At 38.8% G+C, this 26,955-nt stretch overlaps 1 protein-coding gene across 1 annotated transcript in view; it reads right to left on the bottom strand.

The window, feature by feature from the left end:
• The window catches only part of PEX7 (peroxisomal biogenesis factor 7), an 81,158-nt gene extending 54,688 nt beyond the window's left edge, over window positions 1-26,470 (bottom strand). The window contains exons 1-5 of the mRNA XM_041745264.1: window positions 26,241-26,470; window positions 24,822-24,879; window positions 23,577-23,727; window positions 10,966-11,043; window positions 10,481-10,589 (exon numbers count right to left, since the gene is read on the bottom strand). Of these exons, the coding sequence (XP_041601198.1) occupies window positions 10,481-10,589; window positions 10,966-11,043; window positions 23,577-23,727; window positions 24,822-24,879; window positions 26,241-26,370 (526 nt within the window). The 5' untranslated portion in view covers window positions 26,371-26,470. The remainder of the gene's footprint in view (window positions 1-10,480; window positions 10,590-10,965; window positions 11,044-23,576; window positions 23,728-24,821; window positions 24,880-26,240) is intronic.
• Window positions 26,471-26,955: the final 485 nt, after the last annotated feature.

The raw sequence follows: 26,955 nt of genomic DNA, 5'->3' as shown, positions 1-26,955 counted from the left end.
TCAGGACAGTAGCCACCCTGGAGTTGGGTGGGGGAGCCTCTCAGAATGTTCTTTCTTGATCTGGGTTACTGGTACATGGATCTACTCACTGTGAAAATTCTTTGCACTTAAGATAATGCACTGTTCCTTGTATTATATTTCACTAAAAGATTAAGGAATTGAACTACTAGGTATTTATCCAAAGGATACAAACAGCAATTCAAAGAGGCACCTGCACTTCAATGTTCATAACAGCAATGTCCACAAGAGCCAAACTATGGAAAGAGCCCAGATGTCCATCAACAAATGAATGGATAATACAGGGATCCCTGGGTGGCGCAGCGGTTTGGCGCCTGCCTTTGGCCCAGGGCGCGATCCTGGAGAGCCGGGATCGAATCCCACGTCAGGCTCCCGGTGCATGGAGCCTGCTTCTCCCTCTGCCTGTATCTCTGCCTCTCTCTCTCTATGTGTGTGACTATCATAAATAAAAAAAAAAAAAAAAAAAAAATGAATGGATAATACACACACACACACACACACACACACACACACACACATAAAAAGAATGAAATTTTGCCATTTGCAATGACATGGATGGAACTAGAGGATATTATGCTAAGAGAAATAAGTCAGAGATTTCACTTATATGTGGAATTTAAGAAACAAAACAGATGAGCATAGGAGAAGGGAGTGAAAAATAAGATGAAAATGGAGGTAAGAGACTCTAAACTCTAAGAAACGAACTGAGTCACTGGAGGGGAGAGTGTAGGGGAAAGGGGTAACTGGTGATGGGCATTAATAACGGACTGATGCATCACTAAATTCTACCTCTGAAACTAATAATACAATATATGTTAACTAAGTTGAATTTAAATTTAAAAACTTAATTCATATATATATATGTAACATATTCATATAACATATATGTAGAAAAAAAAGATTAAACGAAACAACAAATCCTGGATGAGTAGCTACTACATATTTCTCTGGGACAGTATTTTGGTTCCTTACCATCATATTTAAGCAACATTCCCATACACAGACAAGCCATGGCCTGGGTTGTCCCTTGCAGTTAACTTAAACGACACAAAAAGGAAAAACTGCTCTGAAGAAGCTAAGCATTCCATTTACTTTACAGTCACTTCTGTTGCACACATTTGGCAGTTCATCCTCCTCACTTTGTTTTCCAGGTAGGAGAGACAGCTTCTGACCCAATGGTACCATGACTCACTCAACTCTTAGCCACTGGGATATCTGTATTCACATTGTTTTTGTTTTTGTTTTTTTTTTTAATTGCATTTTCCAGACAACTGGCCTTTCATTGTCAGCCAGACATCTACCAGGGCCCTGTGATAGTGTCACGGACCCACCTGAATTACCAGCTTCTCTTATCAGTTGCAGACTTGCAGTGGCAGCAGAACCAGTGAATCTGAGCACACAGTATGCAATAGGAAATGTTGGCTGCTACTATATCCAATTTCAAACTGCGGCAGGTAGGAGGAAGGTAAGTAAAGAGAATGAGGGTCAACACCGAATCTACAATGTGAAGAACTGAGCAGCAAAAAGGATGCATACTGGGTCCAAATAGCTGAATTGAACTGAAATGCCAGATGCTTATCAAATGTAATATGACTTTTTTCTTAGAGTAGAATGAAGTGTGGGGTTTTTTGTTTTTTGTTTTTAACTACCGGACCCATTCATTCAGGCTTGGCTATGACTTATGCAATTACATGGAGTCTGTAATAGCAGTAACTTCGTTTTCTTTGTTCAAAAAAAAGTCTACTTCATATTAATGTTCTTTATGTAATGAGCTCAAAAATTCTTCCCTTCTATCTCATATAATTTAAAAATATGAACTCTGTCCTATTATCAACTTTCTTGAATTAGACAAAATGCAATGTCCTTAGATAACTCTGCTTAAGTAAATCTAGATCAAGTCTCTAAAAACTACCCCTTTTTGGCCTGTCTTAACTGAACCAATGATAAAAATTTACTTTGAGATTTGCAAACACCATCTAAATTTGAAGGTGACTAAATACTTAGAAGGACTTCAGGGCTATATTCTCATGTATTATTTTAAAATATAAACTGCTCTGAGCAGTTGAGTGGCATAATTAACCATATGTGTACCACAGGATTAGACATAAAAGTACCTCTTGACTGCCTATCATATAAGCTTCTGCCATTTATTATTTTCTTAGATATTTTATTTATTTATTCATAAGAGACACAGAGAGAGAGGCAGATATATAGGCAGAGGGAGAAGCAGCTTCCTCACAGGGAGCCTGATGTGGGACTCGATCCCCGGACACCAGCATCATGCCCCCGGATGAAGGCAGATGGCTTAACCACTGAGCCACCCAGGCGTCCCAACTTCTGCCACTTATAATATTTGGAAAAACAAATATTTTACAACCATGAAATGTACAGTTGAGATTTCTTAATGTAAATATTATGTTTCATAAAAAGCTTCTGTCTGTAAACAAGAAGACAAAGTCGGAAAATTAATAAAGACCATAGTGTAACTCAAAACTGAGGACAAAAGCAACTAGGGCATTCTCAAACTACAGAGACCACTCCCTCTCTGAATTCAGCACCGAAACCATTTTGTCGGTTTTTTAAAAGGAGATGAATATTAAAACAAACATGCAATTCCCATTATATCAACAGAAATAAACTACCAGTTTGGCATCTCGAACAGAGCTAAGCCGAAGACTAGAACAGTGCTTTCCAAATGAGGCTGATCATTAGATTCAGCTGGGGTCATTAAAAAATGTGCCTCCCAGAGGTACTTGATTCAGTAGGACTTAGTGCCAGAATTCTGTTGTTTTTTTAAGCTTCCCCAACAATTCTGACAGCTAGCCAGATTTCAGGATCACTGGCCTCAGATGGTGTTACACAACCATGCATTCCAGATCCTACCCAGAGCAAGTTCCTCAGAAGAGTACCACAAATTCCTACAAGCACATACACATGCCATGGTCATTCAGATGTTCCTCAAATATGCTCTGTTCTCACCAGCTCCCTCCCGTTTCTTTGTTTTCCAGGTCTCACCTCTCAACTCTTAGTTGTTCCCAGGTAGCAGCCTGAACAGTATCTCCTCAGGGAAGCTTCCCTGACCAGCCTTAGCTATGTTTCCACAGAATTCTGAGCACACATGTTAATAATAGAAGGCAACACTTACAGAGCTCTAACTCTGTGCCAGGTACTGTGCTCAGCCATTTGCACACATTAACTCACTTAATCCTCCTTAAAACTCCATGATGGAAGTATTATCATCACCCCTGTTTTCCAAATGAGGAATGAAGAGTCAGAGGACTGAAGTCAGGTAATACTGGTGAAAGAAGAGATTTGTCTCAGTCCAGCTCGAGTCCATGTTCCTAACCTCTATACTTACTATTTACCTCTTCAAAGAACTTCACACTCCTTAGCATTATCCACTGCTATAATTTTTTTTTCCTTAGAATTTCTCTTTTCCACTGGATTATAGCTCTAAGAAGACAAGAACCCTGTCTGTTTTCTTCTTCAATGTATCTCCAGTGTCTTTCAATGTATCATGCAGAAAACAGTGGACATTCACTTAATATCTGATTCACTGCCCATGTCCCTCTCAACAATCAAAATTGACCTTAGATATGTTTTTAAAATCCTAATAAGATGGTTACTTCCCATATCTTTTTTTTTAAATTTTTGTTTATTATTTATTTTATGATAGTCATACAGAGAGAGAGTGGCAGAGACAAGGCAGAGACATAGGCAGAGGGAGAAGCAGGCTCCAGGCACCGGGAGCCTGACGTGGGATTCGATCCCGGGTCTCCAAGATCGCGCCCTGGGCCAAAGGCAGGCGCCAAACCGCTGCGCCACCCAGGGATCCCTACATCCCATATCTTAAATAATAGCAATAAAAAATATTTTATAAAATTAAAAAAAAAAAAAAAAAAGTTTAAAAAAAATATTTTAGTGTTTGCTTGTGTAAGGCACTCAGCTATGTAAAAGAATCCACAATACACATGCCCTATAGGAAATGTATGAAAACAAGTAAACAAAATATGCAAAGAAGTTCATGTGAATCCTAATACGTTGTACATAGCTTGATAAGCAAATTTTCTCATCTCACTCAGAATGGCAAAAGCACAGTGAGAGCTTCAGAGCTTGCCCCATCTTTTACTGTACCACAAACCCTCCTCCTGTAGAACAGAAGAAAAAACTTTAAATCTTTTCAACTTTATTAAGTAGGCTACTATTTGAAAATCATTATGGGGATCCCTGGGTGGCTCAGGGGTTTAGCGCCTGCCTTCAGCCCAGGGTGTGATCCTGGAGACCCGGGATTGAGTCCCAAATCAGGCTCCCTGCATGGAGCCTGCTTCTCCCTCTGCCTGTGTTTTTGCCTCTGTGTGTGTGTGTGTCTCTCATGAATAAATAAATAAAATCTTTTTTTAAAAAATCATTATGAAGGAATAGTTCAGGAAAATGGCAAATGCTTAATAAATAAAACTTCCAATGAGTTTCTAAAATGATAAAAGCTGGCAGAAAAATGGCTTTACTTTATCCAACTTTTAAAAAGAAACATATTTTATAGCTCACAGATCCAGTGCTTGGTTTTCATGAAATCCCTTTAAGGGTTGATGTGCATACAATTCAGTGAATATTGGCCCGTTGAACATATGGAGCCACTTCCACCTAATCACTATTCACTCTTTCCATTCTTGGAGTCTGAGTTTCTCATTTCCCATTCCCAACTGTGGGAGCTCTACTAGGCCCAAGCCAATCAACATTTACATGCCCTTCTCCTAGGCACAGTGATTAGTTTAGAAACATTCACATGGACCATCAGATGGGAGAAAATGAAACTTTTCTAGATGTCTGAGAGGGATTCTCACACTTTCTCCTACTGGACAGAAACCAGAAAGGATAGAGGGGTTAGAGCTGCTGCCATCTTCCTTTCATATGATGCTTGATCCAAAACCAACTCAACAGAATACAGAAGAGATGGCAAGAATATCCTCTAAGTCCTACATCCAGCCATGTGTATAAAGCCAGATGTAATTCTAGACATTTCAACCATGCAAGCAAATAAATTATCTTCTAAGTTAAGGTGATTAGGTTCAGAATTTCTTTGACACTCAACCAAAGAGGTCCTGGCTAATATGACCACTCTTTACATTTATTTCTAATAGAACACATGAAGATAATGTCATTAAACACATAATCTTTTTTTCTATTAAACCAAATGGACATTGTGATGGTAAAAGACTGTTTACATACTACCTATTTACAATGTGCAGATAGTTAAGTTTTGTGATTATATTGCTAACTCTCCACACAATATGTCTTTTCCTGCTATTCAGTTCCATACCATTGAATATTCTGTATACAACATCCAAATTCAATATTATGTACACCATGCTAACACAAAAGGCCAATGTAAAAGGCCTTATATGTGTGTGATTCAGCCCAAAAGAAGGCTAATAAACACAATTTTGCCTGACAGTTAAATGCAGATGTATTAGTTCAAGATTTTGTCACCATCAGATTTTATATTTGGTCAAGGTCATAAAAAGAGCAATGATTAAAAACAAGGAAGATAATTTTAGAGCCTTATATAATAATATACATTACCAAAATTACATACAATAGTAAGGTAAAAGAATTTTTTAAAAAGCCTATCAGTAGTTTAAGGAGTTTTACTTAATACTTTTCTAAATGTGTAAATTATACTCATTATTAATTCCAGTTTATTATGAATGCTGCCAATTAGAGCTCCCAGCAGACAGGTCTTCACTGCTTCACTAGAAGGGAAGTATGTCTCATTTTGAAGATGGATCTATTTTATACCACTAATTCCATCCAGGGTTTGAAATGACTCCTTTGAATCTGTAGGATATTAGACCAAAGAGCCTCCCCACTCAAAGAAAATGATGCTAATGTCAATCTAATTCACATCCTTAAAAGAATTTTATTTGAACTTACACTAATACTCTCTGAATTAGGGCTTTGCTTTTCACCTATAGTAAAATTATAAACATTATGATGAACTGTTGTCATCATACAGATTTGATTCACTATTAGCATGAAACTCATTAACATTTACACTAAATTATAAGCATAAAGATAACTCAAGTTATATAGGTAAGCTAAAGGGTTAGTTAATTCAAACAAGCATATCAATATTGCTATCACTTACTTAATACACACCCAGCCTTACAATTAGGTGTGCCACAGAAAAATTTTAAGAAATCAAACAAGAAATTTAGGCTTTGAGAAGGAAATGTGCCAAGGAAAAATATATTACTTGTCTCATCCCAAAAGATTTGGGATCTCAAGAAAGATTTAACTCAGGTCATGGATAAAACACTGTGACTCAGATAACTTAGAAATTTTTAAAATAATAGTAATAATCTTATAAGCATACTGTTTTTCACTCTAGAAAACCATGTTGTTAATTTTAATCATTAAACATCTTTAAACATCTTTTGGCTTCTATACACAGAATTTACTATTATCTTGGAATCTAAGAAACTGCTTAATATAATGGACATATTTATACACAATTTACCTGAAGATTTCCAGTTCTGAGCATTTTCTCTTTTTTTTTTTTAATTTTTATTTATTTATGATAGTCACACAGAGAGAGAGAGAGAGAGAGAGAGGCAGAGACATAGGCAGAGGGATAAGTAGGCTCCATGCACCAGGAGCCCAACGTGGGATTCGATCCAGGGTCTCCAGGATCGCACCCTGGGCCAAAGGCAGGCGCTAAACCACCTCGCCACCCAGGGATCCCAAAAGGAAAGGATTTCTGTGACATTACATCACATTCAACATAGTTCAACAACTGAGGGCATTGATATAGTTTATTAGCAAGTAAGGAACAATTATCCTACTGATTGCCTCTTTGGAGATGCTGGATAATTAAATGAGGAGACAATGTTAGACACACTCTACCTGCTCCTCTAGCTACTTTCTTCTCTCCTGCCCCAAAATGACCAAACTCCACAAAAAAGCTTCCACTTCTTGATCTCCCCTCAGGACTCTTTATACAAAGCGTCAGCAAACATTTTCTGTGAAGGGCCCCATAGTAAGTATTCTCGGGTTCAAGGGCCATTCCACCTCTGCCACTATGGCACAAAAGCAGCTACAGACAGACAACCTGTAAAAGGGTGTGCATGGCTGTGTTCCACTAAGACTTTGTTTACAAAACTTGTCAGTGGGTCATTTTGATTTGAAGGCAGTCATTTGTCAACCTATACTCTAGTCTAAGGTTTCTTCTACTTATCTAAGGTTTCTTTCCCAGGGGCTCCAATTGACTGGAAAGGCTTTAGTTACCATGTATGAGCCAATGACACAATTTAGTTATGAGGCTAGATTTCTCAGCTCTAAACTCAACCAATTCCTTGACAATCCAGTGTGTGCCACTAGCTGAGCGTGTTCTAAAACAAAACTTTCAAACATATTTCTTACCTCAGTTATGACATTAACCACCCACTGATTTATCCTTGGCAGGAATCTGGGAGTTACTCATCCTTCTCTCTTCACCTCTTGGACATCTTATAGAATCATTATTAAATACTACTTGAGTCGGCCCAATTTCTGTCACCCCTTCTGCCACCATGCTTGCCCATGCCTTCATCTCTCTCTTAGTTAAATCTTGCACTCCCTCCTGCTCACCTCCCAACTATTTTCTACACACTGCCAGAATTAGTTTTTTAAACCTATTCAGTGCTGTGCCCATGTCCATAGGATAAAATCCAAACTCGTGAATCCAGTCCATGACATGTGATCTGGGCCCTTCTCTACTGCCCAACCTCATTTTTACCACCTTTTCCTCTTATGCATGGTCTCCCTGACCTTCTTTCAGTATCTCAAATATGCACCAAGTTCTTAACTTTTGGACAGCCTATTCTCTGCCTGGAATGGTCTCTCTTTCTGTGCCATGCAATGCCTCCTATTTTTCACTGAGCAAACTCCATATTCATCCTAAATGAAAGCCAGAAACTTAACAAGCATGGATTGTTTTGACTACCAAAAAACTTAAATGCATATACTAAAAGTAAACAAATAAACAACATAAAATAAAATAGTTAAAAGACAAACAAAAAGTTGGGGAAATATGTGTAAGATACAGAAGACTGATCCCCAAAACTGAAGAAGAGCTCATGCATCAATACAGAAAAACAAACATCTTTCAGTAGAAAAATGGGCCAAAAACATGAACATGAGACTCACAAGGGAAAAACAGTAATGGTCAACAGACATGAAAAATACTCACTATCCCTAGTAATCAAGTATGCAAATCAAAACAAAAATTAGGTATCATTTTTCATTCATCAAATTGGAAAGCATTTAAAAGATCAAGGAAGTGCATTTATTTATCATTTCAAGGTCTAAATCTTAAAATAGGAGATCCCTGGGTGGCTCAGTGGTTTAGCGCCTGCCTTCAGCCCAGGGCATGATCCTGGAGTCCCAGGATCGAGTCCCACATCAGGCTCCCTACATGGAGCCTCCTTCTCCCTCTGCCTCTCTCTCTCTCTCTGTGTCTCTCATGAATAAATAAGTAAAATCTTAAAAAAAAATAAATCTTAAAATAACTATTAACATTATCAGATTCTCACTATCAGAATTAACTGGTATCATCAGGACGGGGAAGGTTTTTGTTATCATATTGATTAATCTATAAAAATAAATCTTAAAATAACTATTAACATTATCAGATTCTCACTATCAGAATTAACTGGTATCATCAGGACGGGGAAGGTTTTTGTTATCATATTGATTAATCTATAAAGTGTTGCTGCTCTATAATCAACACTTTTGAAAGTCATTAGTGTCATATAGGATATTTTATGTATATACTCCCCAAATGATCTCATTTAATAAACCCTCACATTGGAATACCCTGAGACATTGGTTTATCATTCCTACTACTTGTTCACCAAGGTGGGGTCAAAGTGACTCGAGGAGGCAGCCTAGCAGAGCAACCCTGCCTTGTCTATGCCAATTGACATTGTTCACCTTTGTTTCATTTCTACATTTTTCACAGCTTTAATGGCATGCAGTACATTACACAAATTATCCAAAAGAAAAATGACGCAACATATGTTAAAGTGTCAGCAACTTTCAGAAAGAAATAGTACTCAGAAAATCTTTAGCCAAATGTTTATTGATGATGGATCAAATAAAAGAAACATGGTGTACCTCTTTTTCTATCTTAAATTAGTTTCAATTCCCTAAGTTTAAGTATATAAATTTATATGTATAATTCATAAAATATAATTGGTGAATGTTCTTTTCCATCAAGTCTATTTAAAACTAGAGTCTAAGAACTCCTTCTGAATGGCGCCATGATTCACTCAATTCAACTATAATACTAAATGAAGGCTACTAAGAAATTTCCATAATCAAAAGCTGTTTTATAATAATATTTTCAATGGGGAAATGAATTTGGGATGGGGCAAATTTTATGAGAAAACTCATAAAATTATTTTCCTGTACAATTTCAGCAACAAAAATGTTATAGCTATAATCATATAAACTCTAACATCAGGGACGGGGGTGGGGTAGGGTGCATGTCGCTCAGTGGTTGAGCTTCTGCCTTTGGCTCAGGGCATGATCTTAGAGTCACAGAATCCAGTCCCACATTGGGCTCCCTGCATGGAGCCTGCTTCTCCCTCTGCATATATCTCTACCTCTGTCTCTCTGTGTCTCTCATGAATAAATAAATAAAATCTTTAAAAAATAAATAAATAAAAATAAAACCTAACATCACTAAGCAAATTCAGTCTTTAAAGACATCTGACTCTTCCTCAAGAATATTCCCCCATAAACATTTTTTGTTTTTGTACCATACATTCTGGAATGAGAATAAAAATCTTTATGGAAGAATATAAGAAAAAGTTAACCATGGTTCTATGGAGGCGGAGGAGTGAAGACTTACTTTGCATTTGGCATGTTTCTGTACTGTTTGAATTTAATCACTATGCATACGATAAGTCTAGAATAAGGCTTATCTGGGATATCATTTTTGTTTTTTCTTTATAAATTTTTTTGAAAGTTACAAAAGAAGCAAAAAATAGTGATGATTTTACTTTGTCAATCATCACAAATATTTATCATTAATTAGCACATATTAACATTCTTGTAACTCTTACTCAGACTTAGCAACCTTCATTCTGATAAACAAACCAAGGATAATGCCATCTAAGCAAAGCAGTTCAGTGGCTAATAAAAAAAAAACTAGAATGGCTACCGATTTTGGAAGATTTATAGCTAGTTATTATATGCCTAAGACAAACCATATTTGTTCATGAATAGTTGAAAAGTAGTCTAGGCCCGGCTGATTCTTGCCTAGAGGTTGATAAAAAATGAAACCATCTAAACAGCACAAAGAATACTACTGTGGTCCCTTTTCCTTCCAAATCTCAAGTCCACAGTGCCACCTACTGGGAAAAGCAGAGCTACCATTCACCACAAGTAAGGCTTTTTTGGTAAATACCAAATTATTTACCTGAGGCTGAAGCAAAGCAACCAGGGATGTGAGGAGACCAGATTGTGCTATAAATGACACTTTCATGGCCTCTAAAGGTGCACAAAGACTTTCCAACAGTTGGATCCCACTACAAATAAATGAATAGATCAATTACTTGGAGGCAAATTCAAATTTATGTTTATATATAATACAAAACACTACATATATATGTATATATACACATATAATAGACATACATATCTCAAGGATTTTTTAAAGTCTATTTTCACATAAAGCAAAATGGTATTTAAAGGGCCAAAATAATCAATCCTGAGCTAGTGGTTAGTTTATAGCCAAAAGGTTAAAAATGCTTAAATTCTAATAAATGCTTTAACATAGTTTTTTGAAAAGAAAATTAGCTGTGTAATTGAAAGATATAAAAGTATGTTCTAGAAAAGAAAAAAATTCAAGGGAAGCTTTGGGGAAGAGAATATTTGGTTTTAAATACAGTAATGATGACATACCAATTTGACAGTTTGATCCCATGAGCCAGACACTACAAGCTGTTCACCTCTGGTTTGGCTCCAATCAACACTATAGACCTAAAAATATTTTAATGTGTCATTTAGAAGGCAAAGGAGCATTAAGTTCAATATTACATTTTGTCTCTTCATAACAGTGATAGCCAGTTAGAACAACTAATTCACCTCATTGAAAGTCCTACAAATCTCAACATGGTGCCTGAGAAATGGAAAGGCCATTTTGTCCATTCCTCCAGACATACTCCTTACAGATAAGATTCCATTTGGTTTTAATAGAATTCTACAGATTATTTCCAAACCTCCTTCACTAAAACAAATCATATATATTTTTAACCTACCAACAAATCACTGTTTGCAGCACCCTGTAGAAATGTCAAAGCAGATTAGAAAGTTAGTCATCTAAAAAAGCTTGCCAGGTCAGTGTTTATCAGAAAGCATTAAAATTCAATTAATATTGCTATCTGGCCTTTCTTAGAAAAAGCTTATAGGAACCAGGTAATCCTTTCAGATCTCTTGGTAAACAGCTTTAGTTATCCAATACTGCTATTCTAATCTATGCTTTACTGCTTTTAGTGAATGATTTCAAATGAACCATTTAAAAACTTATGGAAAAAATAAAAATAAAAATAAAAAAATAAAAATCTTATGGAAATATTTTTATTGTCATTTTATATAACAGATTATATATAGATCACTATTGTAAGCTAAGTTCTACAAAACATGTGCATTATTATTCTTTATTAAAGTAGTCCTGAGTATACATCACTAAATATGACCAGCCATATCAGATTCTTCTGAATCTTAAAAATTCTTGCTACCATATTATTTATGTAGGAGGCAGGAGTGTCTGCAGTTTGCTGTACCTTAAGCATGGGTTCCCTGCTCTCTGCTGTCTTACACTATGTACTATGTACCATGCCTAGCCATACTGGAGTCTCAGTTTAAAAAAAAAAAAAAGTAATACTGATCCTGTTTCTGTCTAAAACTTTACAAAGTTTTCTGTCTAAAACTTTCACAGATTTTTTGAATCATGATTTTTAAAAATATTGCATTGACATTATTTGACTACTGAATTTTGGGGGTCCTCCTGAATCATGTACCTAAGATGAGACCCTCACCCACCCTATCCTAGTCCTGGCTCTGCTGCTGTCTATATTCATGCAAAAGAGAGAAGATCAGGGACGCCTGGGTGACTCAGTGGTTGAGCATCTGCCTTTGGCTCAGGGCTTGATTCTGGAGTTCTGGGATCGAGGTCCCACATCGGGCTTCCTGCGTGGAGCCTGTTTCTCCCTCTGCCTATGTCTCTGCCTCTCTTTCTGTGTCTCTCATGAAAAAATAAATGAAATCTTTAAAAAAAAAAAAAAAAAAGTGGGCAGCCCAGGTGGCTCAGCAGTTTATCAGGGTGTGATCCAGGAGACCCGGGATCAAGTCCCACGTCAGGCTCCCCACATGGAGCCTGCTTCTCCCTCTGCCTGTGTCTCTGCCTCTTTCTCTCTCTCTGTGTCTCTCATGAATAAATAAATAAAATCTTAAAAAAGAGAGAGAGAGATCAGCTGGAACACTGAAGAAACCACAAGCCAGCAACAGAGAACAGCTCATATAGACGGGGCAGCAAAAACCAAAGAGCTGCTGTGGCCATCTACTGGTTATGGGTGGAAAAAGACAGACTTGGAAGTAGTCACAGAAGATCTTGAGAGCTCAGGAGTTTGATTTTGTCCTGTAGGCCAAGATAAGGCAAATTTCTTCTGTAAAGAGCAGTAATTCAGGGCTTTATAGAACATTTGGTTTCTGTATGTCAGCCTGCTAGAGCAAAAAAGTAGCCATAGATGACGCCTGATGAGTAGACAAAGCTGTGTTCCAATAAAACGTAATTTACAAATCAGAGAGTAGCCTAGGTTGGGCACTGTCCCATGAGTAGTAGTTTGCCAACTCCTGCTCTAGGTTGATGTGAACAGTCAAAAATAACCACAATAGCAAACCTTTATTGAGCATCTACTGTGTGCCAGATACTGTTATAAGCATTTTACATATTTTATCTCATTAATCTTATCTCATTAATCTTAACTCCTCTGAAATACTGTGCTAAGACCCAAAAAGTTTAAATTAATTGTCCAAATTCCTAAAGCTAGTAAGTTGCACAGCTGAACTCTGCAGCTCAGCAGCCTACCTGCTGAGTCTACCCTTAATCATTACACTAGGCTGTCTCTATACCACACCACTTCACTACTTGAGGGCACTGTTGAATTGGAATAATCTTGGGCTGCAATATTAGGAAATAAAAGCCTGCCCTTCACTGGCGATTCACTGGCATTGCCCTTCATCAGAGCCCAGATTGATTCCATTTTGTTTTCATGAATGATCCATATTCAAGAACTTAAAGCCTCTGTCAACTTAGTGAACTCCTGTTCACCTGTCTTTTATGAAACAGGCCTCCCCTCGACAAAGCCTTTGATGACTGAAATGCTTCCTTTTGTGCATTCCAACAGCATCTTGTACCTAATTACAATTTAACATTCACCATATTTTACTACAACTTGTGTTAAATACCTGCTAAAGTCTAGAAAATCCGGGATCCCTGGGTGGCGTAGCGGTTTGGCGCCTGCCTTTGGCCCAGGGCACGATCCTGGAGACCCGGGATCGAATCCCACGTCGGGCTCCCGGTGCATGGAGCCTGCTTCTCCCTCTGCCTGTGTCTCTGCCTCTCTCTCTATCTCTCTGTGACTATCATAAATAAATAAAAATTAAAAAAAAAAAAAGTCTAGAAAATCCACCATGAGAACAAAACCATCTTGTATGTCTATGCTCATTGCAATATAATAAACACTCAATAAACGGGAGTTAAAATAATGTACCCAATTAAATTTATCTTTACAATCTGCATCACTAAGGTATTATAAAGAGCTACGGTTTTCATTTCAGAGGACAACTGAACAAATATAACTAAAAACTAAGACCAACATGTCAGATTTCACTGCCTCTACAACGTGACATAGGATTGAAAGCTTATGACTTCTCATCTTTTGAAAGTGCAAGAGCTCCCACAGGCTCAGAGAGAACCCAGGCCTAGTGAGAACAAAAGATAGGAGGTAAGATAACTACGTTAATGGTGGTGTTGCTGCCAGCTATATCATCAGTCATACAACAAAGTATAAGCAGTAGGACTCTAGGACAAAACTAAGGACAAGACACACATGGTGAGGTTAAATGGGATAACATGGAAGGAAATAAAGGCAACTCAATAAATATTTTATGTGTTTGACTGTGTCTACAATTTAGGATGTGGGAATGTAACAGTCCAAGCCAGGATAGATACTGTTAAAACAAACAAACAAAAAAAAACAACTATAAACATAAGTACAAAATGGGTGCTGGGATACAAAATTCAGCTTGATGGCCAGAAGACAGGATCCAAGCAGGGCTGTAAGGCCTGGCTAAAATATCAACAGCAAAAAGCAGAAGTGAAAATAGTGATCAGAAACTCCCCCAAAGACATACACAGGCATAGATAGCACTCAAGGGATTAGGACTGAGAACACTGCAGGATAACACCAAGGTTTTGTGCCTGGGGGCTGTCGGTGGTGGTGGCATTAACAAAATGGGAAGACTGGAGGAAAGAAGATAATGTGTAATTTTAGACATACTGACTTTGAAGGGACAGCAAGATAGTTAAATGGAAATAAATGTCTAGTGGGAACAGGGTTTGGGCATTAACCTCAGGCTCTGAAAAAAGTTTACAGCCAGAGGGATGTTGGGGAGACAGTTGAAAAAGAATAGTAGATTCCGTTATCCCAACTTCAAGTTACCTTACTTGGTTATTCAACAAATATTTATCAAGCACCTACTTATGTATGAAGCACAAGGGAAAGGGGGGTACAATGTTAGACAAGACAGATCAAGTCCCAGCCCTCATGGATCATAGACAAGCTACAAATAAATAATTTCAGATTGTGAATTTAAAGAAAAGCTACAGGGATCCCTCGGTGGCGCAGCGGTTTGGCACCTGCCTTTGGCCCAGGGCGCGATCCTGCAGACTCAGGATCGAATCCCACGTCGGGTTCCCGGTTCATGGAGCCTGCTTCTCCCTCTGCCTGTGTCTCTGCCTCTCTCTCTCTCTGTGTGACTATCATAAATAAATTAATTAATTAATTAATTAATTTAATTTAATTTAATTTAATTAAAAAGAAAAGCTACAGAGCACAACAAAACCAAGGGAAGAGACTGGGAAACAATGATAGAAGGAAGGAGTCACTTATTGATAGAGTGGTCAGGGAAGACCTCTCTGAGCAGAGACCTGAGTGTAGTGAAGACAAAACTGCAGGTTTGAGAGGAAAGGCTTTGACAGAAGAAAAGGGAAAGACCCTGAAGCAGGAACCAAGCTTGTCATGTCTGAAGAACAGAAAGGTTAAATAGAAGGGACAAGATCCCAAAGGACCATGGTTACAAGTTTGCATATAATTTTTCTTAAGAGGCTATAGTCATCAACCCCACACTAGCTACTACCTAGACCGTGTGTAGCATCCTTTAACTGCTCTCCCCATCCATCCGTGCTCACCTCCATGATCTATGCTGCATAGAAACATAAATGTCATTCTCCTGTAGAAAGCCCTTCGATGGTTTCATACTATGAGTCTTCTGTAACCTACCATCTTCACTCAACATTGAGATTTATCCATGCTGCTGCTTATTACCGAAAAGTCAAAATCCTGCAAACTACAAATGGTTTAGGGATGCATACATATGCAGTAAGACTAAAAAGAAAAGCAAAGAAAACAGAAGAAGACATTCAGAATTAGTGGTTACTCCTGGGAAGAAGGTAGTAAAGGCCAAAGGAGGGAGAATGACAGAATTAGGCAAAAAAGTAGATACAAGAAAGATAGCATCTGCAAGCTGGGGCTCCAACAGCATAGGAAATGCTTTATTTCTTAAGTGAGATGATGAATATGCAAGCATTCATTATATATTTTTACAGCTTACATATATTTCATGAGCATAAATATTTCTTAGCAAATTTTTAAACATCTTCAGTGTCTTGCCACAATTTTAGCTTAACCGCCAAGATGCTAACTGTTCCAGGCACAGAGGCTCAATCCCTCCCCTTCAAGTGTGCACTTGCCTTTACCTCTAACCCTATTCCTCTGGCCTCTCCATTTGAACAATTAATTCCTACTCTCCCTGCAGACATAAGGATGCCCTCCTTGTCCCTCCCCCAAGATCCTTTCCTCTTGTAGCACTCCATGCATTCCAACACTTATTACATTATCCATGAGGTCACCAGCAGCTCAAGCCTCCATCCCTAGAGACGGGGAGGACTCATGTCTGACTTGTTCATCGTCCCCGCTAGGCCTTATGCAGTCCCTTGCACACAGTAGGATTAAGCAAAGTTTCTAGAATGGATGAAGGGACAAAGAAACAAATCTAAATGAAGAGCACCTCTCACAATAAGTCTAGTCTTCCATCCTTTCCCTATTCCCAATTCCCCCTCTACTCCTGCTCAAAGAGTAGACATGGCTTAATGGTCAGATTAAGGATAAAAAAGAGGAGGGGTATGCAGTTATGCTTTTAAAAGCAGGGTCCTCTAAAGGCCTATCTGATATAGTTACTCTTGGCAGGAAAAAAATTAACTGAGAAACTGCAAAAAGGAAAAAAAAAACAACCACTGAACAATATTTTGTGCTGCTTTATGAAATCTGAACCTCATCAAAACCACAGTGTGAGAGGACAAATTTTATTACTGAAACCAATTCCCAAAGAGCTCGTTTTTAATCTGCTGTCTAGTGTTGCCCTTTTTAAGTTGGTCTATTTAATTAAAAATCATCAAATAAAAACTATGTCCAGAATGTTCATACTTACCTGTATCAATACAAAGGAAAGGGACACTGACTTTTAATTACTGAGCGATTTAGAAAAGGCTACATACTTCTTTTAATGTGAAACAATTTTTTAATTTATCACTATAGAAATTTTAAAATGCACATAAAAGAAAAAATATCATAATAAATTCCTAGGTATCCATCACATGCTTTCCATAATTATCAACATTCTACCACTTGTTTCATATGTCCTGGACCAACTGAATGACTGTTGGACTTACTTCACTCATAAATAAGTAAGCAGATAAGGATGTTTTTCTTTCTTATAGAAGCATGAGGCTATTTTTATACCTAAAAAGATGAACAAACAGTTCCTTAATATCATCTAAAACTCAGTCTACATTTTACTTTTCTGGTTGTCTCCAAAATGTCTCTTTACAGTTGGTTTATGTGAACCAGAAACCAAAAAAATCCACATTTTACACTTAGTTGTTATGTCTCTTAGGTCTAATCTAGGAAGATCCTCCTCTCCCACCTTGCTTTACCCACCCACCCTTCCCATGACATTTACAATTGTTGAAGACACCAAGTTCATGGTCCCATAGGCTCTTCTACACTCTGAATTTGGCTGTTTCCTCATAGTGCCACCATTTCCCTCTGCCCTTCCCATTCCTTTAAGATGGACTTTAGGTCTAGAGGCTTGATTACATTCAGTTCAATCTTGTTTTAGCTGCCTATTGTATTAGGTGTATAATCACTAGTTGATCCTTTTTTAGTAATCCTAAAAACTGTTCACAAGACGTATCAATATTAAATTAATGTTTTAGCATCCATGGATAACCTTTGTCTACAGTCATTATTTCATTCGGGGTTACTAAATGGTGACTTGCTAATTATGCAATTCCTTCTACATTTATTAGCCAGAATTCTGTTATGAGAATTTTCCACATCAAGGGTCCAATTACCCCACAATAAAATTCGTACAGGAAAGGCAGAAAAAGTGCCTCGATTCCTTATCTTAGCAATTTTCAGAATGAGTCCCCTGTCCTTGTAATCACCAGTGGTGTCCAGCTGTTATTTTTTAATGATTACAACTCCATGTAATGGGTGGAAGTACACATACGTGTATGGTCTCTCTCTGTGTGTATAGTGTTCTAACATATTGTTGTCATTCTTTTTGATGTTGAAATTGTCCAACATTGGCTAATGAGAGCCTCTTTCACAGTGTCTCTTCTAAACTTTCGATGTGATCCCAGTGGTCTTTCGTAGTTTTCTGACACAAGGCATCTTAGATTTATCTTGTATATTTCCTGCTCAGTCCTGGAATCAACTATCTCTCCAAAAATCCCAGTTCCTTCTAATGGGAAATGATATTTAGAAGCAGTAATCTGGGCACTAGGGATATTCACTGTAACTCAGTTGTCATTGCTTTTTGGTCTTTACAGTCCAAAGAACCAGGATATATATATATATATATATATTTTTTTTTTACACAGAGAAAAAGAAATGATGAGTCTGTACAGATATTTCTCATTCAATTTTAAGATTAAATGTCTCTTTTTAATTTCTTTATTCTTATCACTTTACTTATGTAAAAATTTTTGGTTTCTGATAACATAATTACTGGTATGCTTCAACCTACAAAATAATATGAGAGTTTCAAAATAATAATACTGATTTTTCTGAATGCAATTTAAAACTTCTTTGCAATTCCTTTTGTTGACATATCTGATTAGGCATGGACAATCACAATACTGCATTTTAAAGTCACTAGAAATCATTATTTTCAATCCCTGATTATGACACCAATTTGATACACCACTAGATTAATTTGTTTCTATTTGTTTTCAATTTTGGCAATTTTTTTCTTTTTTAATCAAATGGTAATTTTTAATTTTATAAAATATTTCAACTGTTCCAAGGTCAAAAGTAATTGTAATACAAATTATATTGGAGAAATTATCCATCCTGTCCCTTCTCCCCTGATTTCTTCCTGATGCCTTTAAGGGTAACAATTTTTATTAGCTTTTGTATTATTTTTCCATTGTTCCTTCTTGAAATATACACAGAAATAACTATATATACACACATATATATAACACATATATATGTGTTATATATACACGTATATATAATATTCCTCCCTGTCCCACATAAAATGTAAATTCTAGATATATTTAAATAGCTCTGCCAATAATCTCATAGGATAACTTCATTTGATATCAGATTGTAGCTAAACTAAAAAGAATTTCTAGTTTCACATGATCTAAAATTATCAATTAAGATTATACCATTCTCCTACATATATTTCCTACTAGATCTAAAGTAGGAGGGCAGCCCGGTGGCTCAGTGGTTTAGCACCAACTTCAGCCCAGGGCGTGATCCTGGAGACCTGGGATCGAGTCCCATGTCAGGCTTCCTGCATGGAGCCTGCTTCTCCCTCTGCCTGTGTCTCTGCCTCTCTCTCTTTCTGTCTCTCATGAATAAATAAATAAAATATTTTTAAAAATAAAAAAAATAAAGTAGGAGCCACCTACTTACAACACCATGTTGTAAGTCATGAGGTACAGAAACAAAATTCTCAGTTCACCCTCTAGTCTCCTTCTTGCTGGATCTTTTTAAAATTTTCCTATTCTTCCATTCCTATTATATATTCAGCAGCAGGCTAAACTACAGGCATTTAATGGAGCTCAAAAGACAGAATGGCCTCTGCAGACACCAGGTTAACAATGGATAGGAAAATCGGATTCTTGCTTTGATGCTAAGTTTAGAAGCTATGCATACAGATAATGTCCATGTTTTTCTTTCTTTCCATTTCACCAAGCCCTTTAATTCTCAGGCCTAAAATATATCTGGGTCTTGGATTTCTCCTTTTCACTTCAGCACCTACTCATCTGATTGTCTGAAAATTGATTGTTAGGACATTTCTCAGTTATCAAGCAGTGAAATAGGTTAAGTGGAGGATTCCTAATTTGTTCTATGTCTTTCTAACCCTAGTACAATAAGATATAATAATAGCTCATATTTACACTCAGTGTCGGCTCTGTTTTAAGGACTTACAACAACCCTCTGAACAGAGACTATTATCCTCAGTTTGCAAATGAAGAAACTAAGTTTTAGGAGAAACAAGGAACTTGCCAAGGTCCCACAGCAGGTAAGTTACAGAGCCATGACTCAACTCAAAGTTGATTGAAACCAGGCTATTCATCCTTAGTCTATACTATTACCCACAGGAGAAGACAATCTATTGTTTGGTATTCTTGAAAATGCTAGTAGGAAAAAAAAAAAAGGAAAATCAGCTATGTTCACTTAGTAATTTATTTAACAAATATTTATTAGCTCTTCAAAACTCTCTTGTCTGATCTTAAATCCTTTTAAGTGTTTCTGAGTATTTGGTATGAGACATCCTTTGAATATATGCTGTATTTTCTTCAATGAAAAAATGCCAAATAGGGATCCCTGGGTGGATCAGCAGTTTAGTGCCTGCCTTCGGCCCAGGGCATGATCCTGGAGACCCAGGTAGATTCCCACATCAGCTCCCTGCATCTAGCCTGCTTCTCCCTCTGCCTGTGTTTGTCTATCTCTGTCTTCTCTCTCTCTCTCTCTCTCTCTCTCTCTCTCTCTCTCGATGTCTCTCATGAATAAATAAATAAATTTTTTTAAATGCCAAATATTTTGTATTATAATACTGAGCCTTAAGTCAATCATCAGAAATTCTTTCTCTTCACATTCTCTCAAAGGATGGCCTTTATGAATATCCTACAATTCTCTATTCATCACCTTGCTTGGCATACTTTGATTTTTACTAAGGACTGTGAAAAAGAGAAGAAGTACGCTGTAGCAGATGGGGATGGTTGGTGCTCCAAGAGCCAATCCCCCTTTCTTCCTTGCTCACAGAACCCTAATTTTGTCCCTAATTTTTAAGGGAAAAACTCTGTCCTTTCCTCATCCCAGGGCTGAATTTTGTTTAGGTGAAGGCAGGAATAGTGGCTTGTTTTCCCACAAGTGACACTGTTAAGACTAGGGATATGATACTCTTCTAGTTACAGAGATTTGAAGAGATGTCTGCTGTAGAGCTTTGAAGAAGCTTTTCCTCAAAAGAAGTCCTAAGACAGGAACATTCACTTTTTTTGCCCTTAGACCTTCAAAGGTGATAAGATGATACTTGGAACTATAAGCAGCTTAAGAAGAAGAAGAACACCCACTAAGGATAACAGAGTGGAAAGGCAAAGAGAAATTGGGTTTTTGATGGCATTGTCAAGCCCTTAATAACCAAGCCAGCACCTGTTCCACCTCCAATACTTTGTTGTGTGAGATAATAAGACGATTATCGAATCTATTTTTAGTTGTGTTCTCTATTAACACTAATAGCCAAGTCATCCTGATACAAGTGCTTATCAAAAAATGCATTTGAAAAGAAATAAAGAACAACCTAGAAAAGCAGCCTGAAAGAAAAAAACCCACAAAGATGTCTTCAGCTCAAAAAATCCAGTTACATAATTACAGAATGATATAAATCTGGTTTCACTGCAGTTCAAACAACAGAAATCAAGTACCTTATCAGTGGACTCAAAGTAACCCAATACTATGACATGGCTAAGGAAAAATCTACAGCCAGCCATGTTAGGTAACGTTATTAGAACCAGAGGCTTAGTTTACTGTGGCAAAATCTTAAAAAGCTCAGCACTGATCATCATATTTCTAGAATAAATAATGTATGCAATGTTAAAAGCAACCATGAAAAAGAGGAGTATGTGAAGGAATTTACCAAGAGGATAAAAGATACAGAGACCATATTATCTGAAGACAGCCTAAAGGAATTACAAATGCATAGTCCAGAAGAAGAAGACCAAAATGGGGGCATGGTGACTATTTTCAAGGGTTCTCCTGGGAAAGAGGGACTGGACTTAGTCTTATCCCTGCAGAGAAAGGCATTAGAAACAACAGTTGGTTGATAGAAGGTAGATTTGGGCTTAAGATAGCAATTTTCTGGGCAGCCCAGGTGGCTTAGCGGTTTAGTGCCACCTTCAGCCCAGGGCCTGATCCTGGAGACCCGGGACTGAGGCCCACGTTGGGCTCCCTGCATGGAGCCTGCTTCTCCCTCTGCCTATGTCTCTGCCCCTCTCTCCCTCTCTGTGTCTCTCATGAATAAATAAATAAAAATCTTAAAAAAAAACAGCAATTTTCTAACCATTAGAGCAATCTAAAAGTCAAGTAAGTTATCACGTGAGATAGTGAAATCCACTTTCACTGAGATGAAGTAAAGGCCAGGTGACCATCATCAGGAACATTCTAGAACAGTATTTCCCAGAGAGTAGTACACACGTCACTAGTTGTACAAGAGATGACTTTAACTATACACACATTTTATTTCATTCACTGCATATTTCTTTTAACATACATTGAAAATTAATAAACGTACATACTAAATTAGCCATAAATTCCACGGCTTCCTAAATACGAAGGTTTTAGGATAAGTGAAATAATAATGTAAGGGTCATTTTAAAAATATAATCAATATATGCCATTTAACATAACTAGATATATTACTTTACGACCTATTGGTTATAGTCCTAGAATTTATGAGATAAACAATCCAAAGCACTAAAGATTTAAGGGGAAAAAAAAACTTTTGAGAAAAATATTAAAGCAAAAAAAAAAAAAAAAAGCCCTAAGTTAATTAAGTAGTATTAGAAAAAAGCAAAAATCATGAAGGTACCACAAAAATGTCCAAATTTCAGACATGCCACTCTCTGAGAACTCTTGTATTGAACATCCTGAAACTAAAGTTTCTCCTTTATCAAAGTTGTCTTCAGTGATTCTATGAAAACGTGATCATTTATAAATACATTTAGTCAAAGAGGTTTCACAATTAAATAGAAGAACTACAATTTTCCATTATTTTCAATGACAGTCTTAGAAATTTTAATTGCTATAGCTATAAGATGATTTCTGGAATGCTCACAAAACTAATTTTTTTTTTTATCACAAAAGACTAATAATTCAAGCATCTAATCAGCATTCATTGGAGGCCTTTATGGGCCAGATGCTGTGGTATACACAAGTTTGAAAGTAAATGTGCAAGTTTTCATTTGAAATATCTACTGCTACCTTGAGGAAAATTTTTAAACATTTAAGGTAAAACACCAAGAGGGATTGTCTTTACCATCACATTCATTAAAAATATATATGTATTTTTATAAGATCGAAAACCAACCTATTTTCTATGCCTATTTTCAACCTATATGCTACCCATACACATACACACACACACACACACACACACACACACACACACACACACACAGAACCTAGACACATGATCCAGCTTCAGATTTCAAATTTCTTCAGTAAGTTCTGTCTCATAATCAGTATTTGATGCTCTTGCTCCAAGATATTCTGAAAATCCTTAGGAATCTTACCGAAGCCCTAAAGGCAATCTTGTGATGTCTCTGAAAAGCCTGTCTACCTCTGTCTTCCAACAGCTGTAGGGCAGGCAGGCATAGCCTACAGCGAGAAGAAAGTGATGGGCTTCTCTAGAGGAAATGGTGCCACAGCATACTTACCACTGGAGGCGTTCTTATTAACTAATGAGAAGCCTGACCTTTTCTTCTTTCCTAGTTCCTTGGGCCAAGATGTACTTTATGTTTGAATAATCAAATAATAAATGACATCTAACATGTAAGGAAATACCAAAGCTTAAACTTCTGGTCTCCATGTTGCCAGCCCCAAATGGATTTCATCCAAAGGAAAACAACCGGTCTGGGAAGACTGCCTTCCTACCTCCTGAGTGTGTTCCTTGTAGACTTGCAGTGGCCCTGTGGCTTTGGCAGTGTCCCAGAGCTGCAGCGAGCCATCGCCACTACAAGTGACCAAGATATGTTCATTGTTCTCACTCCAGGTCACGTCAAACAAACCATCGTTCCAGTCAAAGCTACAGCAGGAAAAGTGAAACAGAAAATCTAGGTACACAGGCAGCTGAGGACAAAATAACGATCATAATTTTACAGCTTTTCTTCAAGTTTATCGCATATTTTAACACACATTATCTCACACAGTCATCACGACTACGAAAGTAAGTAGAGCAAGCACCTGACAGATGCAGAAATGCTTTCAGAGAGGTGACAAGAGGGATCCCTGGGTGGCGCAGCGGTTTGGCGCCTGCCTTTGGCCCAGGGCGCGATCCTGGAGACCCGGGATCGAGTCCCACGTCAGGCTCCCGGTGCATGGAGCCTGCTTCTCCCTCTGTCTGTGTCTCTGCCTCTCTCTCTCTCACTGTGTGCCCATCATAAATAAATAAATAAAATTAAAAAAAAAAACAAAAACAGAGAGGTGACAAGAACACCCCAGGTCATGCATATGCCTGAAAACTGCAGACCTAGATTAGAATTAGGTCTCCTATCTAGAAATTTGGCACTATTTCCATGAGGACATGATGCCACATCTGGGTGCTGTCTGGGTTCTGTGGTCCACAGGACAATAGTAATTTAGGCCAGTGGTTTCAACTTTCCACATAAAACTTTCACCTAAGCTGTGAGCAGGTAATTATCTTCTGACAGATTTCCCTTCCTTTCTCTGACATTGACTAACCCTGACAGAGGTGTTAATAAGTCCAACAGTCAAGAGAGTCATAGGTTTAGCGCCTGCCTTTGGCCCAGGGCGTGATCCTGGAGACCCGGGATCGAGCCCCACATCGGGCTCCTGGTGCATGGAGCCTGCTTCTCCCTCTGCCTGTGTCTCTGCCTCTCTCTCTCTGTGTGTGACTATCATAAGTTTAAAAAAAAAAATACATTTTTTATGTTTAAGTTTTATATCTTATAAATGGACACCGAGAGAAAAAAAATTAGAAGTTAACATAATCACAACTTATTGGCAAAAGTATGTTCTATGCCAAGGAAATGCTTGTTTCTTTTCTCCCGCAAATTTAAAATTCAAAAATCTTTTACTCATCAAGATTCAAAATCTGTATTAAGGCTTTAATAGCAACAAAGAATACACACGTAAGTGTAATCATTAGAGCAAACTTACCTTCTAAAAAGTCTAAGCCCAGATTCATTTTGATCCAATATGAGAAGGGTCCCACAGCCTAAGGAAAAACAAAAAACAAAAATCAGGGTTATGCTGTTGAACTTGCGAGGGGAGCATCTAAGGTCAAAGGGGATGGAACACTGAGTACCTAATTTTACTACCACCAATTTCTCCCTAAAGTTCTTGAGACCATGTTTACAAAATGACCAGATTGTGCTCTCCATTTCTGTCTTTCCATATTGCGCCTCAACCATGAAATATTATCTCACCTATGTTTGGGATCCAGACACAGCACTAAGACAGGAGAGAGATATTTGAATTCATATTCTATGGCCAGGTAAGGTGCCAGGCACATAAGCCTCCCAAATAGGTGTCATCATCCCTTATTCACAAGCGAGAAACCTCTGACCTACAGGCCCCAGGAACTACTCCCCCTACTACATTACAGTGCCAAAAATGAATTATTTCACTAAAGGACAAGCATATCTTAAAAGTTCTGTTATGTGGACTGAGGTACGAAAAAGTCTATTTAAACATGACTGTTTTTTTTTAAATACCAATTCCTTGTAAGTTTTTACAAAGGATTTAATTTAAAATATCAAACTCATTCATGAGTTTCAACCTCCTAGTGGACAAGTATTGTAAATCTGAATGTGCAAGTGCAAGCGCTAAGAGCTAAGCGGTAAAATGCAAGTAAATACTTCTCGCCCTGAGTCTTAGAAATCACTTTTTTTTTTTCCATCTGTAGGACCAAACAAAAACGACTATCAAAAGCTGGCATTCTACAATGACTTACTTCACATAGCTTCAGTATGAAAATAATAGGGATACACGTTAAAAGCAGAAAACTTAAGAACGGATCCCTGCCTTTCAGTGGAGCCCTTGAAAAGAGACCGTGAACTCCAACTACTTGCAATTGTCTGCTTTTCCCTGAGACGGCAAAAGGGAGGGGCAGAGCTTGATCACTGTCATGACGGCAAGTGTGGGAGGCTCCGAGCGTCGGCTCAGGAGACGCACGGCCCGGATGGCGACCGTGGGGACCGGGGGCCCACTGGCAGGTGCTGGGGGTGACCCTGCAGGCCCTCGCCTTCCAAGTCCCGGCAGCAGCGGGCCCCGCGCGCGCCTGGGGCGGGGGCGGGGGTCAAAGGTCGGGCGGGGGCGTCGGCCGACTGGGGAGTAAGGCAGGACGCCGGGCTGCAGGCCCCGCCCACGTGCTGCTTCCGCACCGTAAGGAGCCACGGACCCGGTCTCCAGACCCGCTCCCCACGCGGGACCAGAGAGGCGGCGGGAACTGGCGCGAGCCTAGGCTGCCCCCGGTGGCCATCTGCGGCACTGGCTGCCGTCGGAAGTGCTTTCTGACCGCGGGGGGGAGCTGGGGCTCGACTGGAACCCGCCCCCGCCCCGGCGGCGCGGCCTCACCCGCGATGCCGTAGTGCTGGGCTGCGGCGCACGCCAGCCGGCCCGGCAGGTACGGGGAGAACTCGGCCGCGTAGCCGTGGCGGCCCGGGACCCGCAGCGTCCGCACCGCTCCGCCGCGCGCCCCGCTCATCCCGCCCGCCGCCTCCGGGCCTCGCCGCCCAGGCGCCGCCACAGGCCTTTCCGAGTCGGAAGCCGACCGTGCCCCCTCGGCAAGTCAGAAACCCAGGAAGACGAGGCGGAAGTGAGGACACCTGGGCCCTGAATGCTACACTTCGATTGGCTCGCGAAGGAAAGGGCCTTGACTCCGAAGGAGTCCATTTTTGTTTTGGGCAAAACAAAGTGGTTCGCGCCACCTATCCTGAACTAGATGTAGCAGGCAGTGATTCTACGGTGAGGTGTTGGTTACAGACAACTTCTGTCTTTGCGTATTAGCCTTCCTGGAGGGATTTTTTTGTTTTATATTAATCCATTGAGGTCTTGGGAAGCTGGCAGCAGGAAGTGTTTCTGATGATTACATAGCAAGACAAGCTACAGCAGCTCACACCGAGCAGCGAGCCAGAAGGCAACTGAGTGTTGTCCGGGGTAACCTGAAGCAGTATTAAATCAGGCGGGAGTGAAGCATGGCAAAAAAGATATCATAAGCAATTAACTTTTTTTAAAAAATGCCCACTGGGACGCCTGGGTGGCTCCGCGGTTGGGCGCCTGCCTTCGGTTC

Source organism: Vulpes lagopus, chromosome 2 (assembly GCF_018345385.1).
Source record: "Vulpes lagopus strain Blue_001 chromosome 2, ASM1834538v1, whole genome shotgun sequence".
Lineage (NCBI taxonomy): Eukaryota > Metazoa > Chordata > Mammalia > Carnivora > Canidae > Vulpes > Vulpes lagopus.
This window is presented reverse-complemented; position numbering and strand designations above follow the sequence as displayed.